Genomic DNA, 15,432 nt, shown 5'->3' on the forward strand with positions numbered 1-15,432 from the left:
ATAACTGGACGACCCAGCAACCTATAGTGGAAGTGCCATGTCTATATTGTTAAATTGTATATGGATTTCAAATAAAGTGGTCATGGGTAAAATGATGCATTCAATCTCATCCGTGAGGAAGAATTATAGGTTTAAAGGTGTCAAGGCAGGTGTCCACAGCACCGAAAGACTCTCTAGCTAACTTGACTGCTTTTAAATCCTCGCTACCTCTTGGTAAATGGTGATCTGTGATAATTGCTGTAATTGCTCAACATGGTGCATTTGTTTTTAAGAGTAAAGGTGGTTGGTGGTTTTGGTGTGGGCTTCATTTTTGACAAATGTTTATATGAAATGTTTTGGTCTTTTAAGTATTTGCTCATCCCCATTTTATCTCCTCAGAGCTCCTAACCTGGAATAGTATGAAAACTTAAAAAGGCAAACAGGGATGAAGTCAGGCAAAAATCCTATAGAGAGTGTGTGTGTGTGTGTGTGTGTGTGTGTGTGTTTGTGTTTGTGTGTGTGTATATACACACATATAATCACACAATCTAAAGTGACTGTCTTACCTGTTAATGAACATGCTTAATCTGCAGCAGATGCCATTCTGATGCATTTTTTTTCTGTGTGCATCACATGCAGTAGATATGCTTCCATTTTAACAAGTTCAGTTTCAAATATTGTCATGCTGCTACAGTAGGAACATTGAGCTAAGATTCAGTAAGAAAATTGAATTGCGGTGGAAAAATGATACTAGATTACACCACATCTATGAAGTCCTCCCCTCCCCCATTCACACACATTGTTTCTTTCTTCTATCAGATAACCAAATATGCCTTAATTAATTCTTGCGGGTATTTGAATATTAAAGTTGGGCAGAAAGCACATCCATAATTTGCATTGCTATATGACCTGTCTTGTATATATGCTTAAATTGCTTACCTTTCCACTCTGTATACAAAGTATACAGAAGCTGGACACTATGGCAAACACGTTTTAAGTAGTAATGTTGTAACAGACTTCCAAGGTTTTTGTCTCTTCAGACACACCCTCTGTTATAATGTATGCAAGATGGCTGCCAGTGTTCTAATTGCTGCCACATACCATAATGATTATGTATTTGCCACATTCTGCCTCTTGAAAATGTGTTGATTAGCCATATTAAAGCAGTTTATTATTTTAACACTATAAATCCTTGGCACAGCACCACCTGTGTGTGGTGGAAATGGCGTATCCCTACTACAGATTGCACAGAATGCCATCTTGTAGATACCTACTCATGTTGGACAAGTCTTTAACTTTTTTCTGTCCTCTTTTCAGAATGCTGCCTTTTTATATGGCCTTGGCATGGTTTACTTCCATTACAATGCGTTTCAGTGGTGAGTACTTTTTTATTTTTATTATTTATTTCTATTTTTTTTACTGCATATTTTGTAAATGCAATATTTTGTTCAGCATTGTCCTTTTATTTTACCAACATATAGTGTGTGTGTAAGAGATATATATATATAAAATATAATAATATTACACACACATACATGCAGTATGTCACAAGTTAGTACACCCCTCACATTTTTGTAAATATTTGATTATATCTTTTCATGTAACAACACTGAAGAAATGGCACTTTGCTACAATGTAAAGTAGTGAGTGTACAGCTTGTGTAACAGTGTAAATTTGCTGTCCCCTCAAAATAACTCAACACACAGCCATTAATGTCTAAACTGCTGGCAACAAAAGTGAGTACACCCCTAAGTGAAAATGTCCAAATTGGGCCCAAAGTGTCAATATTTTGTGTGGCCACCATTATTTTCCAGCACTGCCTTAACGAGCTTGGGCATGGACTTCACCAGAGCTTCACAGGTTGCCACTGGAGTCTTCTTCCACTCCTCCATGACAACATCACGGAGCTGGTTGATGTTGGAGACCTTGTGCTCCTCCCCCTTCCGTTTGAGGATGCCCCACAGATGCTCAATAGGATTTAGGTCTGGAGACATGCTTGGCCAGTCCATCATCCTCATCTTCAGCTTCTTTAGCAAGGCAGTGGTCGTCTTGGAGGTGTGTTTGGGGTCGTTATCATGCTGGAATACTGCCCTGCGGCCCAGTCTTCGTAGGGAGGGGATCATGCTCTACTTCAGTATGTCACAGTACATGTTGGCATTCATGGTTCCCTCAATGAACTGTAGCTCCCCAGTGCCGGCAGCACTCATGCAGCCCCAGACCATGACACTCCCACCACCATGCTTGACTGTAGGCAAGACACACTTGTCTTTGTACTCCTCACCTGGTTGCCACCACACACGCTTGACACCATCTGAACCAAATAAGTTTATCTTGGTCTCAGACCACAGGACATGGTTCCAGTATTCCATGTCCTTAGTCTGCTTATCTTCAGCAAACTGTTTGTGGGCTTTCTTGTGCCTCATCTTTAGAAGAGGCGTCCTTCTGGGACGACAGCCATGCAGACCAGTTTGATGCAGTGTGCGGCGTATGGTCTGAGCACTGACAGGCTGACCCCCCCCCCCCCCCCACCCCTTCAACCTCTGCAGCAATGCTGGCAGCACTCATACGTCTATTTCACAAACACAACCTCTGGATATGACGCTGAGCACGTGCACTCAACTTCTTTGGTCGACCATGGCGGGGCCTGTTCTGAGTGGAACCTGTCCTGTTAAACCGCTGTATGGTCTTGACCACCGTGCTGCAGCTCAGTGTCAGGGTCTTGGCAATCTTCTTATAGCCTAGGCCATCTTTATGTAGAGCAACAATTCTTTTTTTCAGATCCTCAGAGTTCTTTGCCATGAGGTGCCATGTTGAACTTCCAGTGACCAGTATAAGGGAGTGTGAGAGCGATGACACCAAATTTAACACACCTGCTCCCCATTCACACCTGAGACCTTGTAACACTATCAAGTCACATGACAGGAGCGAAAACGTCTAATTGGGCCCAATTTGGACATTTTCACTTAGGGGTGTACTCACTTTTGTTGCCAGCGGTTTAGACATTAATTGCTGTGTGTTGAGTTATTTTGAGGGGACAGCAAATTTACACTGTTATACAAGCTGTACACTCACTACTTTACATTGTAGCAAAGTGTCATTTCTTCAGTGTTGTTACATGAAAAGATGTAATCAAATATTTACAAAAATGTGTGGGGTGTACTCATTTTTGTGAGATACTGTGTGTCTGTGTATATATAATAAATAAATAGTCATGTGGAAAAATAAGAATACCCCCTGGAAATTGTTGGCTTTTTTGATATTTATTTTTGACAAGTGAACCTTTTTGAAACTGTGGATATTAATAAAGGTGATACACTATCAAATGACAGAAAATTGGCATTTTGTAGTAATTTTCACAATTTAAATGAACAAAGAAAAACAAATCAGTCACATGGAAAAAGTAAGTACACCCCTACATTGATCACACCTTAAAATCCATACAATGAGAATCAGGCAAGATTGGGTAACAGTGATTATAACCTGCTTAAGGAGTGCAGGTGTTATTTAAACCTCACATCTAGTGTTTGGTGTCATCATGCCAAGATGTAAAACAACTGCCAATTTGACCAAAAGACTACAGTTTGCCAATGAGCATATAGGCAAAGACCAGGCCTTTTTGGAATAATAGACAAATTAAAGATATAGTTGTTTGGCCACAATAACAGCAAACATGTTTGCCACTGACCAAAGACAGCTTTTCAGGAGGAGATCCTGAACCTCATACCAACTGTGAAGCATGGTGGCGGAAATGTTATGGTTTGGGGTTACTTCGCTGCCTCAGGGACTGGACAGCTTGCATTCATTAATTCAACTATGAATTCTGCATCATATCAAAGAGTTCTTGAAGAGAATGTGAGGCCATCTGTCCAAAAGTTGAAGTTGAACTGAAAGTGGATCTTTCAACAGGATAATGATTCTAAGCACACTAGCAAATCCACTAAGGAATGGATCAAAAAGAAGAAAGAGGGTTATGGAATGGCCTAGTCAAAGGCCAGCTTTGAATCCCATTGAAAAGTTGTGGGGGATTTGAAACAGGCAATACATGTAAGAAAATCCTCAAACATCTTGTAGCTGAAAGAATATTGCATGGAAGAGTGGTCAAAAATTGCAGCAAGCCTGGTGGACAGTTATGCAAATTGCCTACATGAAGTTATTTCTGCTAAAGGGGATAATACAAGCTTCGTAGCCCAAGGGTGTACTTAGTTTTTCCACAGACGAACATCACATCTATTGATATTTCTGTTGAATAAATAATTGAGATATTTTACCCTGTGACTTTGTTCAAGTTAATCAACTTCATTAATAGGCACTGTTTCAAAGATGATCAAATGTTTGCTTTTCCAAATTTGTCAAAAAAGCCATCAGTTTCCATGGGGTGTACTTATTTTTTCACGAGTGTGTGTGAATGAGAGAGAGGTGTGTGTGTTTTTTTTAAAAAAATTTTTATTTTTTATTATTGTTTATATGTGTGTGTATATATATTACAATACACACACACACCCATCAGCCATAGCAATAAAACCAGTAACTGGTGAACTGAATAACATTATCTCATTACAGTATCACCTGCCATGGGGTGGGATATATTAGGCAGCAAGTGAACAGTCAGTTTTTGAAGATGTGTTGGAAGCAGGAAAAATGGGCACGCTCCAAAATGGCAGGTTTTGTGGGGTGTTCCTGGTTTGCAGTGGTTAATACCTACTTAAAGTGGTAAAAAGGACAACTTATGAACCTGCGCTTGGGGGCAAAGGCTAGCCTGTCTGGTCTGATCCAACAGAAGAGCTACTGTAGCACAAGCTGCTGAAAAAGTTAATGTTGGCTGTGATAGAAGGCTATCAGTACACACAGTGCATCACAGCTGCAGGCCGGTCAGAGTGCCCATGCTGATCCATGTCCACCGCCTAAAGCAATGGGCATGTGAGCATCAGAACTGGACCATGAAGCAATGGAAGAAGGTGGCCTTGTCTGTTGAATCACGTTTTCTTTTGCATCATGTGGACAGCCGGTTGAATGTGTATTGCTTACCTGTGGAAGAGATGGCACAAGGATGCACTGTGGGAAGAAGGCAAGTTGTGTGATGCTCTGGTCAATGTTCTGCTGGGAAATCTTTGGTCCTGGCATTCATGTTGATGTTAACTTGACAAGTACCACCTGTTTGACCAGTACACCGCTTCATGGCCATGGTATTCCATTATGACAGTGTATAATACACTGCACAGATTGTTCAGGAATGGTTTCAGGAACATGAAGAGTTCAGGGTGCTGACTTGACCTCCAAATTCCCCAGGTCTCAATCCGATCAAGCATCTGTGAGATGTGCTGCACAAACAAGTCCGATTCTTGGAGGCTCCACCTCACAACTTACAGGACTTAAAAAGGATCTGCTGATAACGTCTCGATGCCAGATACCACAGCACATCTTCAGAGGTCTAGTCTAGTCCATGCCTTGATGGGTCAGAGCTGTCTTGGTGGCACAAGCGGGACCCAATCAATATTAGGCTGGTGGTTTTAATAGTCGTGTGTGTGTGTGTGTGTGTGTGTGTGTGTTAAACTGTTTCAGGATCTTCTTTTGAATTTATGCTTGATAGAATTTTCATGGTATGGAAATAGCAAAGTCTGCCGTTGCAGGGAACCTCTGTGGAGGCATTTGCATTATGTTCATTTCTGAATGACAGTCTACAGCAGCATCTATACAGGCCTTTTCTCTCCACATGGAAGTAAACAAAATTAGTGACATTTAATAAAAAAAAAATAGTTTTATGTTACAGCTTTTGGTTTTGAGGAACATTTGAGTTGTACACATAATGGCCCAATAGTTTTATTCAGGCTGATGGTATCAAAAACCCCCACTTCTGTTGGTAAAACCCGTTTCTCACCAGAGCAGCTAGTGGCCCTAAAATTTGAATGAATTAAGGGATCCCTTCCTTTGATATCCAGGAAAGTTAAATATGGAATCGTAGTGAATTTATTTACCTTTTTATGAACATCATTTATAGCGCAGTTATTGCGGAAAACAATGTTATTTGACACACACATTGTAAGTTGCACACTATGTGCGATAACCACATACTACTAAGCATTTGGAGTCTCTCACATAACAATCACCTAATAGTGTAAGCAGTTGAATAGTTTATAGCCGTTATAGAAACCGTCAAATTCTACTTTCAGTGTTTTGATAGATAATAGATGGAATAGACAAAAGCATGTTAAAACTGCTGATGTGGCAGAATTTGAGTTTGACTTGTCTACAGTGCACTTGACGGATTCCTGAAAGTGATTTTATTTATTTTTCTTGTTGTGATTTGTAACTTGTGACACAACTTCACATTCTGTTACCTCACTACCACAGCTTCTTATGTGGGCCTAGCGAACATGGCTAGAGTAATGTTAAACTAAATCTGAGGCCTCTTTGTTGGTGCTAGATTGCCCTATAACCCTATGAATGACTCCTTGAAAGTAGCTACTACATAGTGTAAGTTTGCGCAGATGGCACAAGTGCTCGAAATGTCTTGTAGCACAAATTAGCATATTGTAGAACTAAGATTTAAAGCGTCTGTAATTCTATAGTTTTATGGTAGCGGCTCAAATGGGCCAACATATTGGCACCCATTTAACAATATTTTGAATAACTACTATTTAAATAATTGGCATTTAAATATAAGGTTGTAAAATTGCATGTAAAGTAACCAACTACAAGTAAAATAATTACTTTGTTCTCGATATTTCCACGACCATGAGAGCTGTTCTGTATTTAAGTACCTGTGGTGAATTATTCTTCTTGCCCTGGTACTATTTGAGCCAGGGCATATTTGAGAAGATGAGAATACTGCAGTCCGTTGATTGTTTAACTCAGTTGTCATAGAGTCATCCTGATTTTAATGTCCTTAGCTGGTCATTAAATGTCCTTCCTTCTCTAACAGCACAGATGTGTGTTAAATGAGTGAGATATACCTGGTTCTGTGTCAAATAATAATAATTATTATTATTGAATTTGAAGTAGTATTTTATTTATACATTTTATTTCTTTTTTTGTTTATTATTTAGTTTATCTAGTCATATCTACCAAGTCACCCAGTAGCCTCCAGAGGGACTGGGAAAGCGGCATGGGCATTCAGTTGGGACATGAATGGCTGTGGGCTTGTATTTGTTGCTGAGCAGTGGTCACCCGTGTTGTTTGGTGGAGTAAACACAGAGAAATGGTCACTAAACTACATAAGCAGTTAAACATGGCAGTAAGCATAATCAGGACATTACAAAAAGTCTGGAACAGTTGAATGTTTGCCAAGAAGAGGCAAACTTTCAAACTGTTAAACATCACCTCCATAACAAACTATGTAGCTGTTCTCCTGAGTTGAAAAGGGGGAGAATAAATTGAGTATAACACTTTCATAATATTTAAGCAGTTCTTGTTAAAGATGGCGGGGTTTTTTTGGAAAGTGAAGCGATTTTGTCTTTGTTTATTTAAGTTGGGAGTTCTACACTGACTGGCACAATACAGGTGACCTATAGGCGGTCACTCCAGGGTTTTGCGAGCGCAGAAATTAACGCAAAATCAAGGAAACTTTGCAATATTCAGAGGAACTTGGAATTTTTCAAAATCACCACAGATTTGGGCCAAGACGCATCCTGCCACAGCCCACTTCGATTCACGTGCATCAAACAGGAGTACAGCTGAAAGCTTCCATTTACCAACAATTTTGTGCAATTGCCATTTTGCCAGTTCAAGTAGGTTTCTGCAAAAAAGGGGTGCAAAAAACTGCAAGTTGTCACATTTTTTTTTTAAAAGCCTCTGCAAAAATCGAGTTTTTTTTTTTGTTTTTTTTTTAAGCCGCAACGGTAAAAAAAAAAACTCCTCTGCGTAATCCTGTATGGACTGTCTAGGTGGTTTTGTGACTCCCCATCCAATAAGTCTTCATTTAACTCTTGAGGTTTTGCCACCATAGTTTTTGTTTTTGCAACATTTTGTGTTTGTTTGACCATTACTTCAGTTGAAAGTAAACTTCCAATAAATGTTATCCATTGTTGACCAAAGGTTAATGTCCCTTTTTATCCAAACTACATTGTTTATATACATGCAGTACATACGCAGAAATTTGTGTTTGGGTTAAAGTAAATCGTTCATGATTTTGTGCTCTGCATCTTGCAGCTGACCTTTTAACAAATAGATTTTCCTCTTTTGGCAATTATTCGTGTTTTTTTTTTTCTTTTTTCTTTTCTTTTTTTTTTGTAGTTTTAGCTCTGCGTTCTCTCGTACACATCCTGTTTCACAGTCTGGGATAAGTCATCTCAGCATCGAGCACAGCAGGCAGGGAGGAGAAACTGGAATTTGAGTTCAGTGGGTTCACTGAGCTGTGCTTCACACAAATGACCTGTTTGCATTCACTGAGGAACAAGCAGAACCCTACTGCTACGCGTTGGCCACGTGCAGTTTTATAGGGATTGTATGTAGAAAAATGTGTCTGTAATAGTTTGCGTTCTTAATCACTAATACCTGCTGACATGCATTTACATTTTTGCTCAAACATTGCCATGGTAACCAGATTACTTTGGCCGCTACTGATGTCCTTCAGAGTGTCTGCACACTCTGAAGTTAAACGAATACTTTATGTACATGTTTTAAAATTCAAATTGAAATGATTCCAGCCTTGATTTGAATGCATTTACTGCATTTTGTTCCTCTGTGCTGCCTGAAATGGCTTTTGTAGCATGTTATGAGGGAGTATGTTTCCACTCAGATACCTCTTTATGCTTTTCTGACTTCTGCAGGGCGATAAAAGCCTTTCAGGAGGTGCTTTACATTGATCCCAGCTTCTCTAGAGCCAAGGAGATCCACCTGCGGTTGGGGCTGATGTTTAAAGTCAACACAGACTACGACTTGAGCCTAAAGGTTTGTCCAGTTTCCTGTGACCATTCTGCACAATTCAATTTCGAGTCAGATATGCATCCACTCCAGTAGAGTAAGTTTAATTTTTTGATCATTTTAGATATATAATATGTTGGTATTATTCACATATTAAAATAATATAACATATATGAAATGTGTATAAAAAGGGGGGGGGAAACCTTTTTGGATAAGCAGCTGTGCTGTTGTGTATTATTTTTTTTTCCTTCCCTCCCCCCCTTCTACTGTGGTCACTTGAGGTTCAGAGCTGGGGTCCTTTAAGCATCTCTCAATCCTTTTTAATACAGTGGTTTGCATGCTGAGTTGCCATCTGGGTCATGTTGCCTAATAAGGGAGGAGAGGAGCCTCTGTGCTGAGGATTTGATGCGCAATATCGACTTTGTGATTTTTGTCCCTTCCTGTTTCCCCCAGCATCTGTTTATTCTCACAGAGCCCCCAAAACACTACAATTAATAAATGGGTTTCCTCACCACGGTTAAGATGGTGACAGGTTATTACTGTGTGTTTGGGTGTAGTGTATGAGCTGGGGCTTTTATATCTGCAGTCCTCAGTCATCACCAGTGAGTATGTGTGTCAGTCAGCCTTTTTGCTCCTTACACTCCAGGCTGCTGTGGGCAGAGTGAGTAAAAAGTGAGTGAGCATTAATAAGTTGCTGGTGCTGCACGTGCAGAATGTCCTCTGCTATCTGCGAGGGTGCTGAAGGCAGCTCTGGCCAGCAGCCAGCCTTCCGATTACACGCCGAATCTGTGTCCCACTTATGGGAACAAAGGCAAGGAACCAACACTGCACATCACAGATACAGCTCATGTGCCAGACAGGGCTTCTTTCTTACCATCCGAGCCCTGGTTTTTTATTTATTTTTATTTTTTATTTTATTTTTTGTGGCTAAAAAAGGATGTGTTCAATAATACACTTTGGGCAGCATTTCAGTATTTTTATTGGTGTGAAATATTTTCCTGGATGGATTTTGAAAACATTTGATTGTCTTTGCATCAGTCTCCAGTAATGAAATAGATATTGCATCATTTAATATTGCAGAATTGTTACTTTTGATTTATTGAATTAAAGAAGCTTACAGCTTTACAACCTGAGAGCAATACATGTTTCAATGCATAACATGAACCGAGAGAGACGGTGAGAGATGTTCCACAATTAGAAACACATACTGCTGCTCCCCCCCCCACCCCAAAGGGATTGACTGGTGCACCAGTTCTGCTGCTATACTACCTACACCCCCCCCCCCCCCCCCAGCTTTCAGAAAAGAGTACAGGGAGAGCTTACTGCAAGCATATGAAGTGTGTGTGATTTTAAAAAGCCTGGAGGTGTGTGTCTGTGAGTGAGAAAGGGAGCAGCATGTCATCTCTTTGCTGCTGCTCTCTTGAATAGTAATCAGTGTTGGAGGGAGACAGAAGCTGGCAGTCCTGCTGCATTATCTTCTTGCCCGCTGAGTGCCATAGAGCTCACACAGGATGGTCAGCTGCTTGAGGGATATCAAAAAGCAAACTGCATAGCGCTAATGGCTTGATGTGCTCCTGGTGTGTGTATGGGATGGGTAGGTATTCTGTGGAGGGACATTTTTGTTGTCTTTTCATTGCCATTATGTGGAATGTGTGTCTTAACTGTAATGGTTGATCGGAATTGACAGGACAGAGGCAAGTGGTAAGTGGTTTTCTCCCTCTTTCTTTTTAATTTTTATTTTTTCATCTCCTAAATGTTTCACTACCTTATTTTCATAGTTCTGTCATTTTATTTATGTTTATTATTAAATAGGAACCTGATTTTTTTTATTATTATTTATTTATTTATTTTTTTAATCGTGTCAGTATGGGTTATGAAAGCTATTATTGGTAAGGCTCAGTAGACAGATGTTATGTCTCTCCTATTTCTGTGTACTGCAACATATTGTAATTCATGGCTGTCTCTTTTCAGTTGCTATGCTTGCAGACAGGTAGCCTGTTATTTAATTAAGCTTAATTGTCTAATGGAACAAATTGTTGGCCCTTATTTTCTTTACATATTTCTTTACCTCACTTACTTTGTAAATGATTTTTTATTCTTGTCCAATTTCTGGTGCAGTTTCATATTTTGGGTTCAGTGGCCTTTATACAATTTTAACAATTGAAGTGGATTCAAGACAACTGTTGCAGCCAACAGTTGTTTGAGCACACAAACATTTTGTCTGTTTAATTGATGGTTTCATCTGATGCCTTTGCTCATCCCGTAGTAGGTTTATATATTTTTGAGAACGCATATGTAAATAGGTGTTACGAAGTCTAGTGTAGTCCCCTCTTTGCTATTGGTTTGTTAGTTTCCTTACAAATTGTGTATAATGATTGTGTATTTATCATCTTCACTAAATATTATACACTTGTAATCAGCTTGAGGTTGAAACTAAGACACCAGAGTTCACCTTTGTCTGAACGTGATGCTCTATTTAAGACCTTCTGAGTAGTGCAAGAATTTATCCTCTCTAAAAATCCTCTCTGTAAAACGAGCCCGTGTATGTGAATTAACATGAGCTTTAGTCACACTTCTTCTCTCTCTCCTTGCAGCATTTCCAGCTGGCTTTGATTGACTCCACACCCTGCACTTTGTCTAAAGCTGAAAGTAAGTACCATTAAGCAACAAAGCAATTCTTTATGCATATAATCCAGTTGTATTGAGTATCTGGACGTGTAAATCGACAGAATTACAGTGGTCCCTTCATCTGTTCCTTTCGAGGAGAACTGAAAAGAGACTAGGCAGCTTAGGCAGGTTGGATACAAATGGATATTTCTGTAATTTATTTTTCCTCCTCATTGCCATTTCCACACTCCCTAAGACTCCAGTTGCCAAGGAAACTGCCTTACAGGATTCAGCCTTGTGCAACTCTCCACACCGGCAGTAATGAGGGACTAGGAGTGCACGTAGAGCACCTTAACCTTCTCCCTCTGCCTCCATATGCATCCAGCGTACCAGTCACTCTTTCTTTATCTTTTGGGGTGGATAAATAGCACTCTTGCTAATGACAGTTTCTTCTCCTCCTTTGCTGTTTTTGCTGTATTTCTTTAGTGATTGTTTTTTTTTTTTCTTTTTTCCCTTTTATGCAGTTCACTTCCACATTGCTCATTTATATGAAATTCAGGTGAGTGCTGTTTTGTATTTGCACCGTTTTATTTTATTTTCTATTTATTTATTTTTAAATCTATGATTTGGTTCATGTATTTGTTAGAGCTAACTGTTAAGTGGCATTCATTTCAGCATGCCCTTTTTATTGAAGTCTTCTCTTTAGGGCTGAAACTAACAAATATTTTCATAATCGATTAATCGGCTGATTATTTTTTTTTTTCTGATTTAATTGGATTGAGAAAAACAAACAAACAAAATTTCAATACCGCCATTTATTTAAAATAAAATCCACAAATTGACTGTTACAAATATAAACTTCAGACCAGAGCTGCAATAGCTAATTGCTAATAATCGATTATGGAAATCGTTGCCAATGAATCTCTTTATCGATTAGTTGGTCTACATGCGGCATGGGGTACGTTTACTCACTACGTTACTTCTGTTCCAGAAAAACACATCACGGAGTAAATATTAAAATTGTCCCAAATGACGTACTATACACTTACACTATGCATGTGCACTCTGCCATATTATTTTGATATTTTTTTTTATCATTATTATTATTTTTATGGGTTTTACTTTCAGTAAAGAAAAAATGGTACTGGAAGTTTGTGCCCCCCAATTAATTTAATTAATCGATTATGAAAATCGTTAGTTGCATCCCTACTTCAGGCTAAAATTTTACATTAACACAATCTACATATACACACACTCTATCTGATGCGTGTTTCCGGAACAGAAGTAATGCAGTGCGTAAATGTATCCCGTGCCATGAAGAGACAAACTAATCGATAATCAGATTCGTAGACCATGATTGTCATAATCGATTATTATCGATTTTATCAGTTAGTTGTTGCAGCTCGACTTCTCTTATTTCTGAGATCAATGCTTAAAGTGAAGAGTGTTGGTTATTATTGCAAATAAGATTATTAGCTATTTGGCTCAGTAGACCTGGTGCACTGCTTCTAAACCTACATGGGTGATTCAAATTTAGCTGTGTCTTAATTTGAGTTTTTTGGACTTGTACGTTATACATAGCCACTTTTGGCATGAGAGAAAGTCAAGCTTCTTTCAGTGACACTTCAACCAACACTGAACCAAAGACATGACATAAGAGAAATTTGAACTTGGAAGATATTTTATGTGGCATCATTTTCAGGACTTAACTGTCCTGCAGTCCGTCCCCCCACCCATCAAAGGTATATGCTTGAGAATTGAATAGCTCTGAAATGCATAAAAATGAATCCAAGCTGTATATTTTACAAAATATAATTTTTATATGGCTCTTATCAATTAAGGAGACAAAATTTCTCTCCTTTCAAAACTATTCAGTGTGTTGCTTCGGTGTAGCCTTTGCCTGAGTTACCTGCGTGAACTCACTATTCTGTTCAGTGCTTTAGTTTTTTGGGGATGTATAAAATTGATAGTGTTGGTAGTGCTCTGTTGCTACCGCCTTGCAAAATGCTTGCAGTGCAGACATTATAAGTGACTGTTGGACTGCTTTTGTTTTCCAATTTCAAATATTTCCACACTGCTGACATCTTAACTGCGTAGTCTGGCCACAAATTGTGCTCTGTGACAGCTGTCTAAAACAAATGATCTGGTTTAGATTGGTGCTCGATAAAGCCGATACCTATCAGTTTAAAAAAACGCCTTAATCGGCCCTGATACCGATCTTTGAGGTCGGATGGGGAAATCCCTAAATCTTAAACAACTTCCAGTGCTACTTTCTGTCTCTAGCTATCTACTATGTGCACTTTGTGCTTTGGATTGATTTGCCGTTCTCATCCCATCAGGTTAATCAGAGTGCACAATCTGTTTGGAATAAAGATATTTTTAGTAGAGAGGGCACTAAATCTCCAACGTCTTTAGATATGGGTAGAGAGAACCTTGTGATTTGATGAGGGATTTCTAGTTCTTAACTTTCAGTTGTGGTAAATCGAAATTGCTGTTCCTAGCAGGTCTGCGATTAGTGTTTTTCATATACTTCTATACTAGTGCCTATTTGGTCTTGAGTTCCTCTGTTTATTTTCAAATACATTTAGTACCTTGTACACAGACATCCTCACACAGGGAGGGGGTTGTCCATATAACTGTGTGAGGTGTGATTTGCTACTTCATTTTTTTTTTTTTTTTTTTTTTTTTTTTTTTTTTTTTTTTTTTAAATGTCTGTGTGTGGGCTGGGTCTTAAGCACTTAGTCTGGCTTTGTGGAGTCTTTGGCTCAGTCTCAAGGTCACCAAGAAAAACAAATATTCTGAGTGGTCTTCGCATATTTCCTGTGTGTGCATGCATTAATGTGCTCCTGACCCAGTGACTTGTTGAGTCTAGTCTGTCCTGTCCGTTCCTAGACTGACCCTCCCCCAGTGTCTGTCCGTCATGTCGTGCATGCCATCACTGTCTGGCCTGACTTGTTAAGTCCTTTCCTCCTAGCCAGCACTCTCATTGTCGTCAGTCTGTGGAGCCCTTTTGTGTCCACCCTTATGGGCCATAAAAGTGCTGACCCTTCTGTCTGCTAAACGTCCTGTCCTCACTCTCTCTGCAGAAGAAGTACCGTGCAGCAAAAGAAGCATATGAAAGTCTGTTACTGACCGAGAATCTCCCAGTACAGGTGAAGGCAACCACTCTTCAACAACTGGGTAAGTTTTGCGCTTTTCAATTTTGCTTTTCTGTAGTCTGCCGTGCAGCCTGTAAGTGTAATTGTAATATACTTTGTTTAATTAATATTGAATGTGTTTTCACCTTTGAGGGACTGAAAACTGTGGTTTGATTTCTGGCTTAAATCTGTAATGCCAGAATTCAATATCTAACCTAATGGCTCTTAATTACACCAGAATGAGCTATAATCTTTTTCAGAAAGAGTGTTCACTCTCTTATACATAAAAGATTTGTCACTCCTAGTGAGATTTATGAGCTCCAATTGCAGATGTAATTCTATTTTGTCTGATGCAATAGCACACCAGTATAGTACTTCACCTTAGTTTAGTTGCACAACTGACCACACAAAACATCCAACCCACCTGGTGGGTCTTTTCACCCACCCCCTCAAGGTCCTTTTAAATCTCCTGCCAGTCTAGAATTTACCCTAGAAGGATGTCAAGGGGGGGCTGAGAGACGCTGTCATAAAGCCATTTCCACGCTGACCTGTAATTGTTGGTACTTGTGCGGTTGCTGTGGTGACGGGCATAGGCGCTTGGCACAGATGTTAAAAGCTCGGCTGGGATCAGAGGCTGGAAGAGGCTTTGTCTAACCGTCCTTAAGAGCTTCTGGCTGTGGTGGTATCTGTTGAAGCTGCTTGCGGTAGTGAAAGAACCTCCTCTTTCCCTTTAATAACTTTTCTGTTACCTCCCTATGGACAGATGAACAAGAGGACAAGCAACTTTTTGTTTGTTTGGTTTTGTGTGTGTGTGTGTGTGACCAGAAGTTTTCTTAAGTGGGCTTGCTCA

General features: G+C 39.5%; 1 protein-coding gene across 2 annotated transcripts in view; it reads left to right on the plus strand.

Annotated features, from left to right (window-relative positions):
* Positions 1–15,432, plus strand: part of kdm6a (lysine (K)-specific demethylase 6A) — a 49,438-nt gene that overhangs the window by 12,059 nt on the left and 21,947 nt on the right. For both annotated transcript variants that reach the window (XM_053626825.1, XM_053626826.1), the window contains exons 5-9: positions 1,297–1,355; positions 8,745–8,865; positions 11,433–11,487; positions 11,970–12,004; positions 14,532–14,625. In XM_053626825.1, the coding sequence (XP_053482800.1) occupies positions 1,297–1,355; positions 8,745–8,865; positions 11,433–11,487; positions 11,970–12,004; positions 14,532–14,625 (364 nt within the window). The remainder of the gene's footprint in view (positions 1–1,296; positions 1,356–8,744; positions 8,866–11,432; positions 11,488–11,969; positions 12,005–14,531; positions 14,626–15,432) is intronic.

The sequence above is a fragment of the Ictalurus furcatus genome, chromosome 6, assembly GCF_023375685.1.
Source record: "Ictalurus furcatus strain D&B chromosome 6, Billie_1.0, whole genome shotgun sequence".
Classification (NCBI taxonomy): Eukaryota; Metazoa; Chordata; class Actinopteri; order Siluriformes; family Ictaluridae; genus Ictalurus; species Ictalurus furcatus.